Source organism: Bufo gargarizans, chromosome 6 (genome assembly GCF_014858855.1).
Source record: "Bufo gargarizans isolate SCDJY-AF-19 chromosome 6, ASM1485885v1, whole genome shotgun sequence".
NCBI lineage: Eukaryota > Metazoa > Chordata > Amphibia > Anura > Bufonidae > Bufo > Bufo gargarizans.
The window spans coordinates 151,585,972-151,608,149 of NC_058085.1; the positions used below are offsets into that span (position 1 = coordinate 151,585,972).

Sequence of the window (22,178 nt, forward strand, 5' to 3'; positions counted from 1 at the left end):
AGATTAAAACATCCAGCCAAAAGGGGAAGCAGCCAATAGCAGGCCCCAACGGGGCCGAGCCTTCCTAGCATTGTGTGTGATGATAGGGAGGTTTGTCTCCGTCATGGTCTGCTATTGGCCGATCCTCCACCCCCCATCACCAGGTGTTTTGATCCGCATGTGTCACGGTCCCTCCCATGACAGAGGTGAGAAGATCGGAGAGACTGTAGGCCTGTGAAGGTATCTGACAGTCTCTCTGTTTTCTCCTTGCAGTGATGTGTTTGGTATGACCATACCTCTTGTCTGATGCAGCTGGTGGTCATTACTGGAGCTATTTAGTTCTGACTCACACTGCTTACCTTGCGGTTGATATTTCCTGCTGGAGTTAGTTGAGTTGGTGTGTTGTTCCTTTGGATCTCCTGCTCCTCCATTCTGCTTTAAGCTAAGTGCATTTTGTCTTGCATTTTGTTGTCCACTTGTGTGTGTTGTTGTCTAGGCCTCAGGCAGATGCTGGTTCCTTCATCTGGTAAGGAACCAGTAGTCTCATTCCCTGCCACAATTCCTAGGGACTTCCAGGTTCTTCAGGGCCTAGCTTCCGGTGTATGGGTATTTACACCTTCAGGGTATACACTATATACTGGCAGGAGTCAGGGAGAGGTCTATGGATTCCTAGGAGGTCACCATCCCTCTCCTTTAGCTTTGAGGCCTAGACTCCAGTCTATTCCTTCTGTGTGTCATTTGGTGTTATCCCCTCCCCATCACCCGTGACAGCATGACTGGGAGATGCAGCGGTGGCCGGGAGTGGGGTAAGTATAACGCATATGAGGGGCCCGGGCATTCAGGAGCACATTATAGGAATTGGATAAACCCTTTAAGTTTTTCATTAGGAACATCTTCCAGTAGGACCCTAGGCATAATACCTGTTAGGGCTGATCCTGCTGTTTATTGTAGAGGTTCTCCAGGAATGATAAAAATGTCTGCCAGCAACCTGTCCTAGAATGTGAGTAGGGCTGGTTGCCACCACTTGCAGAGCTGCCTAGGAGTAAGGGGTGGGGCCTCATTACACACTACACGCATATAACTACATATTGGTGAGTTTTCCTGTCAGGCTGCTTAGCCATGATGGCATATCATAGGCATCTATTGTAGAGTAGTGTAGTGTGTACTGAGGACCTGTCTCCTCCCCCACCCTCCTCACGTTCTAGAACAGGTTGCTGGCGGACATTTTAAATTCCCGGAGAACCCCTTTAAATCAAGATATGCACTATTTTACTTTAATTCCAATACAGGGGATGTGCAAGTTTGGGGGGATTTTTTGCAAGCCTCCCCCTTGGTCAAACCTATGAAGGAAAGATTACTTATCTGCTTCCTGATACTGGCTCCCCGTTCCTCCCTCTCCTGGCCTGGGCTGCTCAGCTGTGCTCCCTCACTGTAAACATCCTGTTTGACACTACCCGCAGCAAATGGGTGGCCTGCTCCACTTACATTATGGCAAATGGTCACATGACACAAGGGGTATAAGACACCACTGCAACCAGTGATTGGCTGTGGATGTTTACAGTGAGGGAGCACAGCTGAGCAGCCCAGGCCAGGAGAGGGAGGAACGGGGAGCCAGTATCAGGAAGCAGATAAGTAAACTTTCCTTCATAGGTTTGACCAAGATGAGAAGATGTGGCCACAGGATGAGAAAGGCACTCATAGGGTAAATAAATAAAGATGATTAAGCGTCCTTAAATTATGGTGAATATGTGATGCTCACCTGTTTAGGTTGCACCGAATTTGGTGCAACCGTGATGAAGATATCAGGTTGGAGCTGCCGTGTCCAAAAGAACCTAGAGAGAGGGCCAAGTCGCCACGTGGTTTATTACTAGAAATAATGACGGTGCCCGTCACGACTTTTGTGGTCTGGCGAGCTGGTGGACGTGAGGCGCAAATCACAGCCGGATTTCAAAAGTACAGGTTTATTGAGAGACAAAGCGTTTCGGGGTGCGCATGACCCCTTTATCAAGTCTGGTGTGCTGCAGCTGGATGTTTGCTATTCGATTAATGCTCCTCGGTCACTTTTACTAACAATGTAGTACAATGATTTGCCAGATATGAATTAGTTTTGGCTGAAGCGCTGTGGCTTTGCTATTATACTTGGTCAGGCGATGCTGTCGCGGTGGTGACACTGATGTGGCTGAAGTATTCTGGCCCGGCTACTGCACGTGGTGTGTGCTGTAAGGGCGATTGTGAGCAGGGAGCCCAGTAGAGATCACAGATGAGCACGGTGCCCAGAACCACGGTGAAGAGTTAGGGTACAGCGCTGCACAAAGGTCGCTGTTACAGTGTATATGTCACCCACGATCTAACAGACAGATTAACTATATTAATTTCCCTGTCACGTATGTAGTACAGGTGTATCTCACACCAAAAATGGGTATATGTCACCCACCGATCTAACAGATGGATTAACTATATTAATTTCCCTGTCGCGTATGCAGTGCACGTATACCTCACAACAAAAATGGGTATATGTCACCCACCAATCTAACAGACAGATTAACTATATTAATTTCCCTGTCACAGATGCAGTGTGTAACAGCGGCTGCTGTGCACCTCTGTTCCCCTGCTTAGCGCCGCGGTCCCGGGGGCTGTGTTCAGCGGTGATCTGGGGCCAGTGCTTCCCATTCACCGTGGCAGTCCTGGGCTCTGTCTGTGTATGTACAGTGGTTCTGTGATCTGCTCCACAGTTTCCTCTCAGCTCTGGCTACAGCATGATTGTTGCTTGTTTCTTGCAGCACCTTTTTAACTGCTTCCCGACCGCCTAACGCAGGGATGCGTCCTGGCGGCGGTCGATTCATTCCTCCTTGACGCGCCGGAGCGTCATCTCGTGAGACGCGAGATTACGCTCACAGCCGGCCCGCGCATGCGCATTGCGGGCCGGAAAAAGTTAAAGGAGCGTTTCGTCACCAGCCTGCCAGCCAATGATCATCACTGGCAGGCTGGCGATTTTCAAAAAATCGAATCAGAAGCCAGTTAACACTTTATATTTATAAATATAAGGTGTTAAATGGCTGCTGTGCTCCTCTGCTGGTCCTTTTTGTCGGTTGGTCTCAGCAGAGGAGCACAGTTCACAGTGAGTAGCCACCAAACACTTCACTTAGCCCCAGATCACCCCCCCCCCCAGCACCCCAATTAACCCCTTGATCACCCCTGTCAATCACCTAGTGAAAGGGAAAAAAGTGATCAGTGTAAACGGTCACATATTTTTTTTCACTGGTATTGACTGTTAGGTTTTAGGATAGTTTAGGCCCCTTGGTTAGGTAGTTAGCGATCGTTTAGCGCCCAGCCCACCGCACCACAGTCACTGATTCGCTGTTTAGCGTATCGCTAATCAGCATTTGTACTTTTATAGTATCTGTAAGTGATCAAAACTGATCACAGTCAGATCTATAATAGTATTAGTGTCACCTTAGTTCGCCCTCCACCGAAAACGCAGTGTTTGCCCGATCAGGCCTGATCGGTTGCCCACACGTGCGTTCACCCACGCCCACCCCGCCGCAGTGACAAAAAAATATATATTTTTTTATCACTGCACAATCACTTTACAAGCACTGCAGCCTTAAAAAAAATCAGTTTTGATATTTTTTATCAATCGCAGCGGCCTCCGGTACTTCGCTAGCCTCCCATTTGTAAGACAGGCTTCTTTTTTTCTTGGGAAGTCTCAGGGAATACCCCCTAAATTTAGTTGACCAAATGGCAAACAAGGGGTATTCTTCTAAAGAGGCCTACAGGCTTCTGACCCAGTCGGATGAGGAATGGGAACCCTCATCTGACGAATCTAGTGGGTCAGAATATGAACCTGTAGAAAGCAGTGACAGTCTGACCCAAAGTTCGGACGAGGAGGTTGAGGTCCCTGATAGCACCAGGCGTACCCGGCCACGTGTTGCTAGACCACAGGTTGCGCAGGATCCGCTTCAAGGGCAGCAGAGTGGGGCTGGCGCTGTCGGATTACGTGGTGAGGCATACACCAGCAGCGCAGCCCATCCTGCACCTAGTACCAGCACTGCCGTACAACATGGTGAAGTGGCGAGCACCAGAAGGGCAGTTGAAGCTGGTACGGTGGCACGTGCAATAGTTACCCCGTCGCAGCCACCGCACAGACAGGCCCGTAGACCCCCTAGAGTCCCTGAGGTGCTGGCAAACCCTGATTGGCAGTCCCCAACTTCAGCCGCACCATTAGTTCCCCCTTTCACCGCCCAGTCTGGAGTTCGGGTTGAGACAGCTCAGATCGGTTCGGCCCTGGGATTTTTTTTAGCTGTTCCTGACTGCGGAGCTCTTGGACTTGGCAGAAACAAATCGGTATGCAACTCAATTTATAGCCGCCAACCCAGGAAGCTTTTATGCCCAGTCTTTCCGGTTGAAACCTGTCCAAGTTTCCGAAATTAAAATTTTTCTGGGCCTTCTCCTCAACATGGGTGTAACCAAAAAGCATTAATTGCGGTCATATTGGTCCACGAACCCAATTCATCACATGCCCATGTTCTCTGCTGCTATGTCCAGGACACGATTTGAGACCATCCTGCGTTTCCTGCACTTTAGTGATAACAGCACCTCCCGTCCCAGAACAGATTGGCTGCTGTGGCACCGCGCGACCTAGTCGCCGGGGCTTCCCCCAACGGCTCGTTACCACCCGTCTTGCAAGGGGGGAGAGGTCTGCCTTGTGTAACAAAGAACTGCTCGCGGTGAAATGGAGAGACAAGCGTGACGTTTACATGCTCTCCTCCATTCACGCAGACACGTCAATACAAATAGAACGGGCAACAAGTGTCATTGAAAAGCCCCTCTCAGTCCATGACTATAACCTTCACATGAGAGGGGTGGACTTCAATGTCCAGATGTTGGCTCCTTATTTAGTTTCCCGATGCACCAGACGCTGGTATAAGAAGGTCTCTGTATATTTGATTCAATTGGCTGCATATAATAGTTTTGTTCTCTACAGTAAGGCTGGGAGAACAGGATCCTTCCTCAAATTTCAGGAAGAGATCGAGAACCTCCTGTATCCAGGAGGTTCTGTGGCCCTATCCACCAGTGTAGTGAGCCGTCTACACAAGCGACATTTCCCCAATGTCGTTGCTGGTACCTCAACCCAACCGTCACCCCGAAAAAGATGTTGTGTCTGTAGCAGTGACAGGAGTGGAATAAGGCGTGACACCCGCTATTTCTGTCCTGACTGCCCTGACCACCCTGCCCTATGCTTAGGGGAGTGTTTTTCGGAAGTACCACACACAGGTACACTTAGAATAGGGATTGCATCTCACAGGACAGGCACACAGGGCTATTAGGGCCCTTTCACTCACAGCTGCTGCAAACCTCTCTTTTCACCTGGGACAAACTGCATAATGTACTTCGCCACATCTTTGGGTGATTTGCGCTTTGCACATTGTCCCATGGGGAAGGAGAGGTTTGTCCTATAAAGGTAAAAAAATAAAAAAAATCACCAGTAAGCAAAAAAGTTTACATTCTGTTCAAAAAGTTTAATAAAGTTTATATATTCCGTTCAAATGTTATTATAAAGTTAATAAATTTATTGCGTTTAGGCCTGTTTTTTTTTTTGTTGTTTTTTTTTACCTTCCAGGTGGACCAACCGATCGACTAGCTGCAGCACTGATGTGCATTGTGCTGCTGTCAGATTACACAAAAGTCGGTGTATGCGGCGCTGCAAGACGAGATTTCTCCTCTGCAGTAAAAGATACGTTTGCTGGGGCATATGAGCTGAGGAGGCGGCGGTGTTCATATGCTTTGGCAAACACTTTGTATATAAAAAATAAAATAAAAAATCCCGGCAATGATTTATTCATCCACATCGATTGTTGTGAATGGAGAAATCGGGTTTGCCAGGGCATACGAGCTAAGTGGGTATGGATGTTGGGCGGAGCTCCTATGTCCTGGCAGACGCCTTTCCCCTCCTTTTTTTTTTTTTTGGCAGAGATTTTTTCCATCCACATTGATCGATGCGAATGAAGAAATCTGTGCTGTTCATTTTTTCTTTCAGCCTAGAGGCTGAACAGAAAAAAAAATTCTCATTACCTGTATGCTCAATATAAGGAGAATAGCAAAAAATCCTAATGCTGGCCATACATGTAATGATTGCGGAGACCCTCAAATGCCAGGGCAGTACAAACACCCAACAAATGACCCCATTTTGGAAAGAAGACACCCCAAGGTATTCGCTGAGGGGCATATTGAGTCCAAGAAACATTGACATTTTTGTCCCAAGTTAGCGGAAAGGGAGACTTTGTGAGAAAAATAAAAAATTTCCGCTAACTTGTGCCCAAAAAAAAAAATTCTATAAACTCGCCATACCCCTCATTTATTACCTTGGGGTGTCTTCTTTCCAAAATGGGGTCACATGTGGGGTATTTATACTGCCCTGGCATTTTAGGGCCCTAAAGCGTGAGAAGAAATCTGTGATCCAAATGTCTAAAAATGCCCTCCTAAAAGGAATTTCGGCCCTTTTGCGCATCTAGGCTGCAAAAAAGTGTCACACCTGTGGTATTGCCGTACTCAGGAGAAGTTGGGGAATGTGTTTTCAGGTGTCATTTTACATATACCCATGCTGGGTGAGATAAATATCTTGGTCAAATGCCAACTTTGTATATAAAAAATGGAAAAAGTTGTCTTTTGCTGAGATATTTCTCTCACCCAGCATGGGTATATGTAAAATGACACCCCAAAACACATTCCCCAACTTCTCCTGAGTACGGCGATACCACATGTGTGACACTTTTTTGCAGCCTAGGTGGGCAAAGGGGCCCACATTCCAAAGAGCACCTTTCGGATTTCACAGGCCATTTTTTACAGATTTTGATTTCCAACAACTTTGCACGCATTTGGGCCCCTAAAATGCCAGGGCAGTATAACTACCCCACAAGTGACCCCATTTTGGAAAGAAGACACCCCAAGGTATTTCATGATGGGCATAGTGAGTTCATGGAAGTTTTTATTTTTTGTCATAAGTTAGTGGAATATGAGACTTTGTAAGGAAAAAAAAAATCATCATTTTCCGCTAACTTGTGACAAAAAATAAAAAGTTCTAGGAACTCACTATGCCCATCAGCGAATACCTTAGGGTGTCTACTTTCCAAAATGGGGTCATTTGTTGGGGTTTTCTACTGTCTGGGCATTGTAGAACCTCAGGAAACATGGCAGGTGCTCAGAAAGTCAGAGCTGCTTCAAAAAGCGGAAATTCACATTTTTGTACCATAGTTTGTAAACGCTATAACTTTTATCCATACCATTTTTTTTTTTTTACCCAAACATTTTTTTTTATCAAAGACATGTAGAACAATAAATTTAGAGAAAAATTTATATATAGATTTCGTTTAAAAAAAAAAAATGTACAGCTGAAAGTGAAATTTTTTATTTTTTTGCAAATATTTAGTTAAATTTTGATTAATAACAAAAAAAGTTAAAATGTGAGCAGCGATGAAATACCACCAAATGAAAGCTCTATTAGTGAGAGGAAAAGGAGGTAAAATTCATTTGGGTGGTAAGTTGTATGACCAAGCAATAAATGGTGAAAGTAGTGTAGTGCAGAATTGTAAAAAGTGGTCTGGTCATTAAGGGTGTTTAAGCTAGGGGAGCTGAGGTGGTTTAAGGACCATCGCGCTTCACTTCCTGTGCTTTATGGGGTAAGTCATGTGACCTCGCTGACTTATCCTAGCCCTCCAGCTCATATATTAGTGGCTCAGCCCCCTTCCCAGGTGCCTCAGTGTCAAGGTCCTTGTGTCCTCCTAAGGTTCCTGATAACCACTTGTGTTCCTGACTTGAACCTGTGTTCCTGAATTTTGCTACCCGTCTGATCCCTGACTGTTTGCCTTGCCTCTCCTGGTCCTGACCCGGATTGCCTGACTTGTAACGCCGCCGCCTGCCCTGACCTTTTGCCTGTCTGACTACGCCTCTGCCTCATCCTTCAGTCCTGTGCTGTTGCTCCTAGTAACAACTTCGCCTGGACCAGCTGCCTCATGTAGCCACCTTGGGAAAGTCTATCCCCACCATCAGGGGTACTGTGACAAATTGAGGGGTTCACTTAGACAACGCCCTTAGAGGAGGTAGGACACGTGGCACAGTGGGTTCACACCCGCTGGTTTGTGACATGGTGCAGGTGTACCTCACACCAAAAATGTGTATATGTCACCCACCGATTTAACAGACGGATTAACTATATTAATTTCCCTGTCACGGATGCAGTGCAGGTGTACCTCACACCAAACTGGGTAAATGACTGGGCCCCACAGCAAATGTTTAACCTCTTCCGGACACATGACGTACCGGTACGGCATGTTGTCCCGGTACTGTAGGACACATGACGTTCCGGTACGTCATGTGTATTTCCGATCTAATTGTTGAGCAGGCACCTTGGCTAAATGTGCGGGGAGGGGGGTCCCATGACCATCCCGTATCGGCGATCGCCGCAAACCGCAGGTCAATTCAGACCTGCAGTTTGTAGCTCTTCAATGTTGCGGTGGCGGTGATTGGTGGCGGCGATCAGCGGTGCCATACGGTCCCCATGGGGCTGTGGGGGGGGGGACCCGATGGCATGGAAGGCAGCGCGATGCCTAAGGAAGGCATCGCGCTGCCTTCTGTTGATGAGCCTGTGAGATCCAGCCCCCTGGATCTCACAGGCAGGAAGCTGTATGAGTAATACATTGAGCTGAGGAGGCGGCGGTGTTCATTGAATGCATTGTAGAGGGGATTAGACCCCCAAAAGTTGAAGTCCCAAAGTGGGACAAAAAATAAAGTAAAAATAAGTTGAAAAAATAAAGTTTTTCCCCCAAAAAATTTAAAGTTTCAAGTAAAAATAAACAAAAACGTAATTTCCCCCAAATAAAGTTACAATAAAATGGTAAAAAATAGGAAAAATAAAAAAAGTTTACATATTAGGTATCGCCGCATCCATAGCAACTGGCTCTATAAACATATCACATGACCTAACACCTCAGATAAACACTGTAAAAAATAAAAACTGAGCTAAATAAAATAAAAAAAATTGTCACCTTACATCACAAAAAGTACAACAGTAAGCGATTAAAAAGTCGTATGCCCACCAAAATAGTACCAAAATCATATGTACCCTAAACTAGTACAAACAAAACTTCCACCCTATCCTGTAGTTTCTAAAATAGGGTCACTTTTTTTGGAGTTTCTACTCTAGGAGTGCATCAGGGGGACTTCAAATGGGACATGGTGTCAAAAAAACCAGTCCAGCAAAATCTGCCTTCCAAAAACCGTATGGCATTCCTTTCCTTCTGCGCCCTGCCATGTGCTCGTACAGCAGTTTACGACCATATATGGGGTGTTTCTGTAAACTACAGAATCAGGGTCATAAATATTGAGTTTTGTTTGGCTGTTAACCCTTGCTTTGTAACTGGAAAAGATTGATTAAAATGGAAAATTTGCCAAAAGTTAAATTCTGAATTTTGATCTCCATTTGCCAATAACTCTTGTGGATCACCTAAAGGGTTAATGACGTTTGTAAAAATCAGTTTTGAATACCTTGAGGGGTGTAGTTTCTTAGATGGGGTCACTTTTATGGAGTTTCTACTCTAATGGTGCTTGAGGAGGGCTTCAAATGGGACATGGTGTCAAAAAAAAAAACAGTCCAGCAAAATCTGCCTTTTAAAAATTTGAATAAAAAATTTCTTTTGAATACCTTGAGGGGTGTAGTTTCTTAGATGGGGTCACTTTTATGGAGTTTCTACTCTAATGGTGCTTGAGGAGGGCTTCAAATGGGACATGGTGTCAAAAAAAAAAACAGTCCAGCAAAATCTGCCTTTTAAAAATTCGAATAAAAAATGTATTTTGTTCTAAAAACCGTATGGCATTCCTTTCCTTCTGCGCCCTGCCGTGTGCCCGTACAGAGGTTTACGACCACATATGGGGTGTTTCTGTAAACTACAGAATCAGGGCCATAAATATTGAGTTTTGTTTGGCTGTTAACCCTTGCTTTGTAACTGGAAAAAAATATTAAAATTGAAAATTTGCCCAAAAAGTAAAATTTTGAAATTGTATCTCTATTTTCCATTAATTCTTGTGGAACACCTAAAGGGTAAACAATGTTTGTAAAATCAGTTTTGAATACCTTGAGGGGTGTAGTTTCTAGAATGGGGTCATTTTGGGGTGGTTTCTATTATGTAAGCCTCACAAAGTGACTTCAGACCTGAACTGGTCCTTAAAAAGTTGGTTTTTGAAAGTTTCTCAGAAATTTCAAGATTTATGTCTAAACTTCTAAGGCCCCTTTCACACGGGTGAGTATTCCGCGCGGGTGCAATGCATGAGTTGAACGCATTGCACCCGCACTGAATCCTGACCCATTAATTTCTATGGGGCTGTGCAGACGAGCAGTGATTTTCACGCATCATTTGTGCGTTGCGTGAAAATCGCAGCATGCTCCTCTTTGTGCGTTTTTCACATAACGCAGGCCCCATAGAAATGAATGGGGTTGCGTGAAAATCGCAAGCATCCGCAAGCAAGTCCGAACGCTGTGCGATTTTCACGCACGGTTGCTAGGTGACGATCGGGATGGAGACCCGATCATTATTATTTGGGGGGGTAAATTGTGTGGATCTCAGCCACCTGTAAGAGATCGAGTGCTGGTGGGGGTGGGGGGGGCTGCACTGGCCACCAATAATTTTAATACTGGGGAGGGAGGGAGGGAGGGGGGGCGCACTGAAAACCAATGATTTTAATACTGGGGAGGGAGGGGAGTCTGGACCCTGCTGCCTGGCAGCACCCGATCTCTTACAGCGGGCTGGGATCTGCACAATTAACCCCTCAGGTGCGGCACCTGAGGGGTTAATTGTGCGTATCACAGCCCCCTGTAAGAGATTGGGTGCTGCCAGGCAGCAGGGGGCAGTTATGCACACAGTTCTTAGTATATTCTAACTTGAAGCGTCCCCATCACCATGGGAATGCCTCTGTGTTAGAATATACTGTCGGATCTGAGTTTTCACGATCGTGAAAACTTAGATCTGAAAAAGCTAATACTATTTTCCGTTATAACCATGTTATAACGGAAAATAATAAAGTGAAGTTCGGGTCCCCATTGACTTCAATGGGGTTCGGGATCAAGTTCGGGTCCCGAACCCGAACTTATTTTTAAAGTTCGGCCGAAGTCCCCAAACCCGAACATCGAGGTGTTCACTCAACTCTAGTTACAGGTCCTCATTTTCTGCAGAGATGAGTGAGATATGAGATGTGTAAGGGCTTGTTTCTTGTAGGGCAGGCTGACGTTTTTATCGATACCATTTTGGGATACATGTGATCCTTTCTGCATTTTTTATTACATTTTTCTATATATGTGAAATGGGAAAAAGTGTTCTTAAACTTTATTTAACTATTTTTCACCTCTTTGAGGAACGGAACCTACGAGTACTATACACTGTAATACTTCTATTTTCTCAATGTGTTACCTTTGAATAGAATATTGTTGTCTTTTTTTAGAGGATTTGAAAGTCTTGTGAACCACATGAAGGCACCACTTCCAAGTGGCACTGTATTACTGAACAAAGCAGTAAAGAGCATTCACTGGCATGGATCCTTTCCTGGCAGCAACTCTCATGTGTATCCTGTGCAAGTGCAGTGTGAAGATGGTGACAGCTTTGTGGCAGATCACGTCATTGTCACTGTTCCTCTAGGTAAGTGAATATACAATATGCAGATTTAGTACTAATCCTTAGGCTTCATGTATACGACCGTAATTTTGGTCTGTGCCTGATCTGCATTTTGTGTAGATTACACACATACCCATTCATTTCCATGGATCCATGTGCTGTCAGCAGCCAGATTCCAACTTTCAGAACCTGTAGGTCCCCAGAAAATTGCAGGATGCACATGGACCACATCTGTATTTTGTGAATCTGTGATTTGCAGACCGCAAAAGAGATAGTCATGTACAGGAGGCCTTATTCTAAAGTTATTAGTCTACCATTGCACCTTGTGATAAATCTGTCTTTATATTCAGTTGCTGTAGGTTACATCCTGCATTGCAGCTTTGTAAAGTAGGATGCACATGCACCATGGGTAAGAACAAGGAATGTGGTTAGTGTCATGTCCTGCTGATACCAGGACACATCTCACTGCTCGAAGGCATGATGGGACAGCAGACACATGGTAAACCAGGAAGTAGAATTCAAGCATGGGAGATAAGAGAAAACTGTAAATTAGCTAAATTTGAAATAAAAAAACATGAAACTTTAGAGTGAAAAGTAGTTTATGGCACAACCCCTTTAAGCCATGCCCGCTTTCCCGATAAGCCATGCTCCCTGTCAAACAAGGTGGAAAAAATGTCTAAAACATAATAAATAAGGTGAAAAGCATGTACTCCAGTTTTTTTCATACAAATTGAGGCATAATTCTGGTGCCATCAGTTTAGTAACCTCTCAAGCCCCCACCCCAAAATATATTTGTACCTTTTACTTTGGCACGTATTAAAAAAAAATCTGGAACAATGCACACTAATATTTTAACTATATCAATGCAAAAAACTTGCTTTTCATCTTTTTTCTCTTTTATACTCTGCTTGACTATAATGCCTCACATGACAAGTGGCTGCACACCCATAGAAAAAAAAGAAGCAATTCCTTTCTTTCTGTGGGAGGCAGCACATGTCACATGTGACATTACAGTCAAGCACCTGTATTACCAGGAGTGCAACTCTTGTTATCGCCCCCCCCTGCATAGAAAATTATCTCTCGCACACAGGCCAGCGATTTGACTTAATAAATACCTCTATGGTATGTCCTCTTCTAATTTTCTTCTAGGGTCGAATGAATGAAAATGATCTGGGCCACTTTATTATTAGATCTCCACATCAGCACTTAGAGGAAGAAGGAAGCAGGGAAGCTACTGAGCAAGTCTTTCCACCCCTAAATGCAGGAGAAAGGGGACCAGAATGTCTAACAATATTTCTAATGCGCGTATTTTGCAGGAATACTTTATTAGAAATGCCCTGTTCATTGCATAGTAATACTTCTTATTATGAGATATCCCCTTTATTTGTGCTGTCTCAGTTGAATGTCCACCATATCATACTACAGTTTACCCATTGTTAGCCTGACCGACAGTGATCAGGGTCATCTTTACTGTAAAATGTGGTTGTTATTTATTTATTCTGCGTATGACTTTTACATGGTTTCCTATGGTTTTAGGATTTCTGAAGAAACAATCAGTGGATTTCTTCAGCCCTCCTCTTCCACCAAGCAAATTGCAGGCTATTAAGAATTTGGGATTTGGAACCAATAATAAAATTGTGCTGGAATTTGAAAAACCCTTTTGGGACTCAAACAGTACTCATATACAGATTATTTGGGAAGGAGAATCTCCTCTTACTGAACCAAAGGAAGACCTGAAGCAGAATTGGATGAAAAAAATTGCAGGATTTGTTGTCCTCGAGCCACCTGAACAGTAAGTTTTTGACCATGATTGATTTGCTGCAATGAAAGGGCTCAACAGAAGGATTACCCTGGGTTCACACCTGAGCGTTTCTGAGACGCGCGTATTTGTCGCGTGTTTTTATGCGCGTTTTTTGCAATAGTAAACGCGCATTTGACGCGCGTTTGTGTGATTGACTGCAGTGTTGTCCAATGAGTCTATGGCCCAAACGCGTGACAAACGCCTCAAAAAAAGCTCATGAACTTGTTTATGCGTCGGGCGTTTTACAGCGCGTTCAAACGCGCTGTAAAACGCTCAAGTGTGAACAGGGGCCATAGGAAAGCATTGGTTTTCAAGTGTTGAGCGTTTTAAAGCGCGTTTGAACGCGCTGTAAAACGCTCAGGTGTGAACTTAGGGTAAAAGCACGGCTGAAATCAGAGTACCCATAGTATGTAGTGGTCAGAAGTGGCTGGAGATAAGAAAATAGCAGGGCAAGCTTTGCTATGTGGTTTCCATAACTCCCATAGATGTGGATAGGAATTGTGGAAGCACAGCAAGCGAATGCTTTTCCATAACTTCGGAGCTTGCTGTGCTGCACTGGTGCTGTACTCCCATTCACTTCAATGGCAGTTATAGAAACAAAGCACAGCCAGCTCACCTGTCACCATGGCCATTGCTGGCTGCTGCATACCATGTGTATTCCCATCTCAACCATGAATGGCTGAGACTGGAATACCCAGTGGCGTAACTATAGTGGTTGCAGTTGCGACCGGGCCCCTAAGCCAGGGGGGACCAGAAGGCCCCATTTGCCAGTGGTAACGATCGCGGTCGCAGAGGATGCAACCGTGACTGTTGGGGAAGGGGGCTGTGAGAACGGCACAGTACTGCGCTCTCACAGTTAATTACATCCCGCCCCACCCCAGGCCCTGCCTCCACCAATCCGGCACTGCTTTCTTGCTGTACTCTCGCCAGTTCACGCGGGCCTGCGGCGCACGCCGGATGACAGGAGTGGAGCAGTCTTCTCAGAGAAGGTGTGTAAATGTGCAAACACCACTGGCTTCATAACTCACAGAGGGGCACCTGGCAGTGTGGCACAGTAGCAATACACAGGGGACTGGCATGGCAGCAAATCCTTCATAGGGGTTCCAGCCTGGGGGACAAAATCATGACATATATAGGGGTAAAGTGAAAAAAATTAAATATATACACAGGGGACAAATGTAATATATACAGAGGGGCAAAATGGATTTATATAAAGGCAGGCGCATTACGACCCTATCGTTACCACCCTGCCCTTGCCCCCTGTATATATATGGATTTTGCCCGCTCTGTATATATTTAATGATTTTGCCCCCGAGGCTGGGCCCCTATAAAGGATTTGCTGCTATGCCAGTCCCCTGTGTATGACCGGGGGAAGGGGGGTCGGGCCCAGTGGGGGGGGCCCTAATTCAAAGTTTGCCCCGGGGCCCATAGAACTTTAGTTATGCCTCTGGGAATACCCCTTTAATTGTTTTACTGAACCTTTTCATTGGCATTCAAAGGTTCAAATTATGGAAAAAGACTCTTAAATATGGACTACAAGTTCCTCCCACCAGGCAGCATAAATGCATAATAGGAACTTGTCCTATAGTTGGAGAAGAATGGTTTGGAGGAAAATTGTCATGGTGAAGCAAAATGAACAAAGTGCCCAGGGGGTTTCCTAGTGAAGCACTGTTAATAAGGCTGAATTCACAATCTGTGGAACACGGTCCGTAAGACCGGCATCCTGCTTAGTGCAGGAGCGCACGGTGTCAGTGGTTGCTATGACGCTGTGCGCTTTGTGCTGCATTACAGTAATACACTCGTATGATCTATACGAGTGTATTACTGTACAGCAGCGGCGGCATGAAGCGCATGGCATCATAGCAACCAATGACGCAGTGCGCTCCTGCAGTAAGCAGGATGCCAGTCCGGTATCTAACGGACCGTGTTCCACGGATGTGTGAATTCAGCCTAAGGCCTCTTGCACACGACTGTAAGGCTTTTTCAGTATTTTGCGGTCCGCAAAAAATGGATCCGCAAAAAAGACGAATGACGTCTGTGTGCATTCAGTTTTTTTGCGGAACGGAACAGCTGGCCCCTTATAGAACAGTACTATCCTTGTCTGTTGTGCGGACAATAATAGGACATGTTCTATCTTTGAACGGAACATAAAAACGGAAGTACGGAAACTGAAGGCATACAGAGTACCTTCCCTTTTTTTGAGTATCTATTGAAATGAATGATTCCGTATACGGTCCGTATACGGAACACAAAAAACGGAACGGAAACGGGAAAAAAAACGTTTGTGTGCAAGAGGCCTAACACTGATGGTCGGTAACGTGATTACTCTTACCAGGACTAGTTGTGGCACTTCATGCACAACTTTGAGAAGTGCATAGTCAATTGGAGTGAATGCTGCTCCCAACTTCCATCCTGGAACGCGCTATAGATGAGTAAAAAATAAAAATGGTCTTCTGGAGGGCTGGCCACTAAAATTGTAATTGAATAATTAAAAGCAGAACAATAAAAACGGAAGAGCAGAGAGTGATTCATTTTGGTCCCCCTCCTTCATTAGGCCAACTAAGGGCGGGTTCAAATTCACGTTTTGGAATTCTGTTATAAAAGAGTTACATGACGGAAAAAAAGTCCTGTCTACAGGCCTTTTTTTCTATCATAAATAACGGGTGAAAAAAAAAACAACCATTCTATGTGCCCATAGACATGTATTAGGACAGAGCAAAACGGAATGCCTCTTAAAGGTTTCCATTTTGCATTCTGTCCTAAAATTCTGTTATAACTGTCATAACGGAATTTATAACGCACATGCGAACCCGCCCTTATACTGACATTGCCAATTTATAGCAATGCCCCAGAAGTGAAAAGTGCAAAGTTCATAGTACAAACTAGTGTTGAAAAAATTATACAAATTAATAAAAAGAAATATAAAAATATTAGTATGACATGTTATGACATAATTGTGCTTTAGAGAAAACATTGGTTTGAATATTCCCCAAAACACATGAATATGAAGATTCCCAGCCAATTATTAAATAAATGAATGTGACTGTGAACAAATGATAATGATAATATTTAACATACAGTTTTAAAGAGTTATGAACATCAATGTGTAAAAAATAGAAAATCACACTGCTGTTCTATTCTTTTTAACCCCTTAAGGACCGGGCTCATTTTCACCTTCAGGACCAGGCCATTTTTTGCAAATCTTTAAAACACTTTGACTTATCCAGGCTATTCTGAGATCATTTTTTCGTCACATATTGTACTTCATGACGCTGGTAAAATGGAGTCAAAAAAATTCATTGCTGTCAGTAACCTCTGGATATCTGCTGCTGATCGGGGGACCGCACACGGGGGGAGGAACGACTGCAGGACGAGAACGCTTGTCCTCAAGCGCTAAGTGCCGGCGTTAGGGGTTAATAACACTCACATGAGGGTGCAAGCTCATGTTCTGGCAATGCACACCCTCTCTAACCTCAGGACTAGACTTGCATTTGCCCAAGAAAATAAAGGGGAGGGAAATGGGCTGAAGAGAAGGCGGCAGAGGAAGAAGTATATTGTGAGCAGATAAGGTACATGCTGGCGCATTGTGAAACGCGTCACCCTCTGTTTTTCAGATTTTAAATGTTTTAATAGTTTTTAATGATTCATGGGCAATAAATTACAGTTTTAGTGTCCAGGGCCCCAGAAGACCATTTTTTCTTTTGTTGTTTTCACATACTTTTGTGGACAATGTGGGTAGAATCTATAAAATCTGTATATATGTATACATCAGCATATCTGCATATCTGTATACATCAGTACATCTGTATATCTGTCCATAGCACATCTGTATATTTGCTCTTTATATAGCAATATAAACACCTGTATACTTAACTTATTGTCACAGTCCCTCCTGTGACAGAGGTGAGAAGATCGGATAGACTTGCTGCACGTGAGGCTATCTGAAAGATCTCTCTGTTTTCCTCTTTGTATGTTGTTATTTGGCAGGATCTCACCTCTCCTCAGGTTCTGCTTGTTATCAGTGATGAGGGTCTATTTAGGTCCGCCTCACACTGCTGACAATGCAGTTGATATTTCCTATTGGAGTTGCTAGAGCTTTTTTGTCTTGGATCTCCTGCTTCTCCATACATCTTAAAGCTAAGTACAAGTTGCCTTTTCTGTTTGTTGTTCTCGGGTGTGTTTTGGTTCTAGGCCTCAAGGAGACGTTGGTTTCTTCATCTGGGAAGGAACCAGCTGTCTCGTATCCTGCTACCTTTCCTAGGGCTCGTCAGTTTTAGCAAATTATATTTTAGACTACGTCCTAACTCTTCTAGGGACGAGAGTCAAAGAATGGGGATTATTATTTCATTACTGAAAGGTGACACTAAGTCTTAGGCTTTCTCCTTGCCAACCGGATCACAATACCTCCGGTCGGTAGATTAATTTTTCACAGCTCTGTGTCACACTGGTGACAGGTTTTAGAAAGTCTTAAAGATTATCTGCACAGTAGTGATCTGACAGCCTCTTTTGGTTTTGGTTTCACTTTGTCTGTGTGTTGCTTGTATGTCCACACCTCCTGTTCAGGTGTGGATCATGTGACCTTTACCTCCCCCTATTTAGTCTGACTTTACCCATCACTCCTTGCTCTGGATAGCTTCATTTGGTTTTTGGAAGAGCTGGAGTGTGGTTCTAGTTGAAATCCTGTTCATCCATCATCCATCAGCCTCAGAAGTTAAGTGTTCCGCTTGTATTTTCTATTCCCCCCACCTTTGTTGTTTACTAGGCCTCAGCGAGACGCTGGTTCCTTCACCAGGGAAGGAGCGGGTTGTCTCTGCCCTGTCATTACCATTAAGGCATCCGAGGGCCACCAGGGTTTTCTAGGTTCCTGTGTATGGGCATCTCTACCATCGAGAGGTGCCCATATGGATAGGAGTTAAGGCCAGGAGCAGGGTTTTATAGGTGGTGACCCTTTTCCTTCCCTAGCGGTGAGGCCTAGTGTCTTTTCCCTTCCTTCTTGTTGTCTTTTGGTGTTCTCCCCTACTACATCCGTGACATTATCCAGAACCCATACCGCCATTTTATGTACTGATCTGTGCAGCTATGGATGCTATGATTGCACTGGTCGAACAGCTGCAGAATCTGACTTTGGAGGTAGCAGACCTCCGCGCAATGGTTTTGCAGATTCAGAGTCCACAAGCTGCTGGTTCCGGTGGTGGGTTCCAGGCCTGCCCTGAACCGAAGGTAGCTCTCCCGGACAGGTTTTCCGGGGGTAGTGACAATTTCATCCGGTTCAGGGAGTCATGTAAATTATACTTTAGGCTGCGTCCATACTCTTCTGGTGATGAGTGTCAACGTGTGGGTATGATTATTTCATTGCTTAAAGAGGACGCCCAATCTTGGGCTTTTTCTCTGCCGACCAGATCACCGTCCCTCCGGTCGTTAGATGAATTCTTTAGAGCCTTGGGTCTTATCTATGATGACCCGGATCGGATCCCTCAGGCCGAGACCAAGTTACGGGGTTTGCGGCAGGAAGAACGTTCTGTGGAGACCTATTGCTCTGAATTTAGGAGATGGGCTTCGGATACAGAGTGGAACGAGTCTGCTCTAGGTAGCCAATTCTGCCAGGGTCTCTTTTCATGAAAACCCTGGGTCATTGGAAGCAGCTATGTCCCTTGCTGTACGTCTTGATAGACGCCTGAGTGAGAGATCTAGGGGTCCTCACCTTCAGGACGTACTGTCCAATAATGGTACTGCTTCCTTTGACACTTATGGTGGAGAGACACGGGTGGTTGTGCCTTATGATGAGCCTATGCAGTTAGGAGGAGCTACTCCTGGAACTACTGGCAAAAGATTGGGTCATGTGAAAGGAGTCTGCTTTTGTTGTGGCAAGAAGGGACATTTTGTGAATATTTGTCCATACTTGCAGCATCAAGGTGTAAACAAAAAGAAAAAAGTTTATTCCCCAAATTACTATTGTTAGTGTGGGTGGGGAGCAAGAAAACCTACTTTTGTCTTTTACTGGTAGTACCCATTTTCTCCTGTCTGCCGAGGTGGCGCTAGAGTCCAAAACTGTGAAAATCGAAGCATTTATCGACAGTGGGGTAGGAGTTAACTTAATTGATGGACAGTTTGTACACATTCACGGGTTGACTACTAATGCATTAGAGAATAGTATTTCTGTCTTTGCAATTGACTCAGCACCTCTCGCCCAAAAATGCCTGTTGCAGGTAGTGAATGACATTTATTTAAGAGTGGGAGATTTGCATCAGGAATCTATCTCCTGTTATGTGTTGGAGGGTCTGCCTGCTCCGTTGGTGTTGGGCTTACTATGGTTAAGCAAACATAATCCTAACATCGATTGGCAAACGAGACAGATTCTCGATTGGAGTGATTTTGGCATGGACGACTGTCTTAATGCATCGTTCTCTATGGTTACCACTAAAACTGTACCCTCGTTCATTTCTTAATTTTCTGATGTGTTTTCTGAGAGTGGTAATCAGGAGTTGCCTCCGCACCGGGAGTATGACTGTCCCGTCAATCTTATTCCCAGAGCTAAATTGCCCAAATCTCGGTTGTATAATCTTTCGGAACCCGAAAGAAAGGCTATGCAAGAGTATGACACCGAGAGTTTGGCAAAGGGACATATTAGACCATCCAAGTCCCCAGTGGCTGCTGGATTTTTCTAGAAAGAAAAAGAATGGTACTGTCACGGAAGGTGTACAGAAACTAGAAGACACAAAATGAAGATCCGACTGACTGGATCCAAAACTAAGGAACCAGAGGATAAGCCCTGTAACGGACCTGGCTCTCTCCCTTACTGCTCAGCCTATGCAAAAATCTCTATGGTAGATGATTGCATATCCTCGTTCCTCGACTGTATGACATCTGAACACCCTATAATAGTGAGGGGACACGACCACCGGCTCCCTACACTTAATACGGAGGGAGTCACCTAGGATCCAGCAAACAGGAAAATACAAATGAATGAACAAACTTGTCTGTAGAAGACTCAGTAGTAGCATCCAGCATGCACACACTCCAGGAAGTTGTATAAACCGCAAAGTGATGCAGTATGGGAAGAGATTTAAAGGGATGCAATCAGTGCAACTACATGACAGCTGAGAGAGGCTAACGAGATGAGAAAACGAAAGCAAAACAAAAGGAACCTCAAGCAGGAGGTTCTGAAGAACGTCTGTCAGAGCTTCTCAGATGTTTGGTGGTGACAGGTACCCTGAGACCATGTCTGGACTTCCGTGAGCTCAATCGTATTACCGTCCGTGATCCTTACCCCCTTCCTTTGATTCCGGATTTGTTTAGTCAGATTGCCAGGGCCAAGGTGTTCTCTAAATTGGATATGAGGGGGGCATATAATCTGGTAAGGATCAAGGAGGGGGATGAGTGGAAGACCACATTTAATACCCCTGAGGGTCATTTTGAAAACCTGGTCATGCCCTTTGGGTTAACCAATGCTCCTGTGATTTTTCAACACTTTGTCAATGACATCTTTCATCATCTGGTGGGGAGGTTTGTCGTTGTATACCTTGATGACATACTAATTTATTTGCCTAATATGGAGACTCATCAGGATCATGTGAGACAGGTGTTACAGATCCTAAGAGAGAATAAGTTGTATGCTAAGATGGAAAAGTGTGTGGGTTACCTGCTCTCATCCTCAGGTTTTCGTATGGATCCCGAGAAGGTCCGTGCCATGTTGGACTGGGATCAACCCGAAAAAATCTGAAAGTGCTTATGCGTTTTTTGTAGTTTACCAACTACTACCGTAAATTTATTTTTAACTATTCATCTGTGGTTAAACCTTTTAACAGACATGACCAGAACGGGTGCTGATATTTCTATCTGGTCTGATGCGGCATTATAGGCCTTTTCTGCTTTTAAATAATGTTTTGCTTCGGCCCCTATTCTGGTGCAACCGGACGTGTCTCAGCCATTTATTGTTGAGGTTGACGCGTCTGAGGTAGGGGTAGGAGCAATATTGTCACAGGGTCCTTCACCCAGTAAATGGCGCCCATTTGCATTTTTCTCAAAAAAAACTCTCGACTGCTGAAAAGAATTATGATGTGGGGAATAGGGAATTGCTGGCCATTAAGTTGGCGTTCGAGGAATGGCGGCATTGGTTGGAAGGAACAATTCATCCTATTATGGTAATTACGGATCACAAGAATCTGGCCTACTTGGAGTCGGCTAAGTGACTGAACCGAAGGCAGGCCAGATGGTCATTGTTTTTCACCAGCTTTTACTTCATCATCACTTACCGCCCTGGGGTTAAGAACGTCAAGGCGGATGCTTTGTCACCTAGATTTCCTGGGGTGGGGGTGAGTCTAATGACCCTAGTCCCATTTTATCTGAAGGGGTGGTTATATCCACTCTTTATCCTGATCTCGAGGCCAGGGTGTTCGAGGCACAGAAGGATGCTCCGGACTCTTGCCCTCAGGGGAAGTTGTTTGTTCCCTCCGAATTGCGTCACAAGGTGTTCGAGGAACATCACTGTACGGTGCTTGCTGAGCACCCTGGGAGTAGATCGACTGTCGATCTCATCTCTCGCAGATTCTGGTGGCCGGGTTGAGTAAGTGTATTGAGGACTATGTGTCAGCCTGTGCTACCTGTGCATGTGCTAAGGTGACACATACTCGGCCTTCCGGATCTCTGCTTCCATTGCCCATCCCGTCCAGACCTTGGACTCATTTGTCCATGGATTTTATCACGGAATTACCGAATTCTTCAGGAAAGACGTGATTCTGGTG

The 22,178-nt window shown here is 44.8% G+C and overlaps 1 protein-coding gene across 2 annotated transcripts in view; it reads left to right on the forward strand.

Moving 5' to 3' along the window:
* The window catches only part of LOC122940929 (peroxisomal N(1)-acetyl-spermine/spermidine oxidase-like), a 110,905-nt gene that overhangs the window by 76,702 nt on the left and 12,025 nt on the right, over positions 1-22,178 (forward strand). For both annotated transcript variants that reach the window (XM_044297861.1, XM_044297862.1), the window contains exons 3-4: positions 11,467-11,660; positions 13,173-13,428. In XM_044297861.1, coding sequence (XP_044153796.1) covers positions 11,467-11,660; positions 13,173-13,428 — 450 coding nt within the window. The remainder of the gene's footprint in view (positions 1-11,466; positions 11,661-13,172; positions 13,429-22,178) is intronic.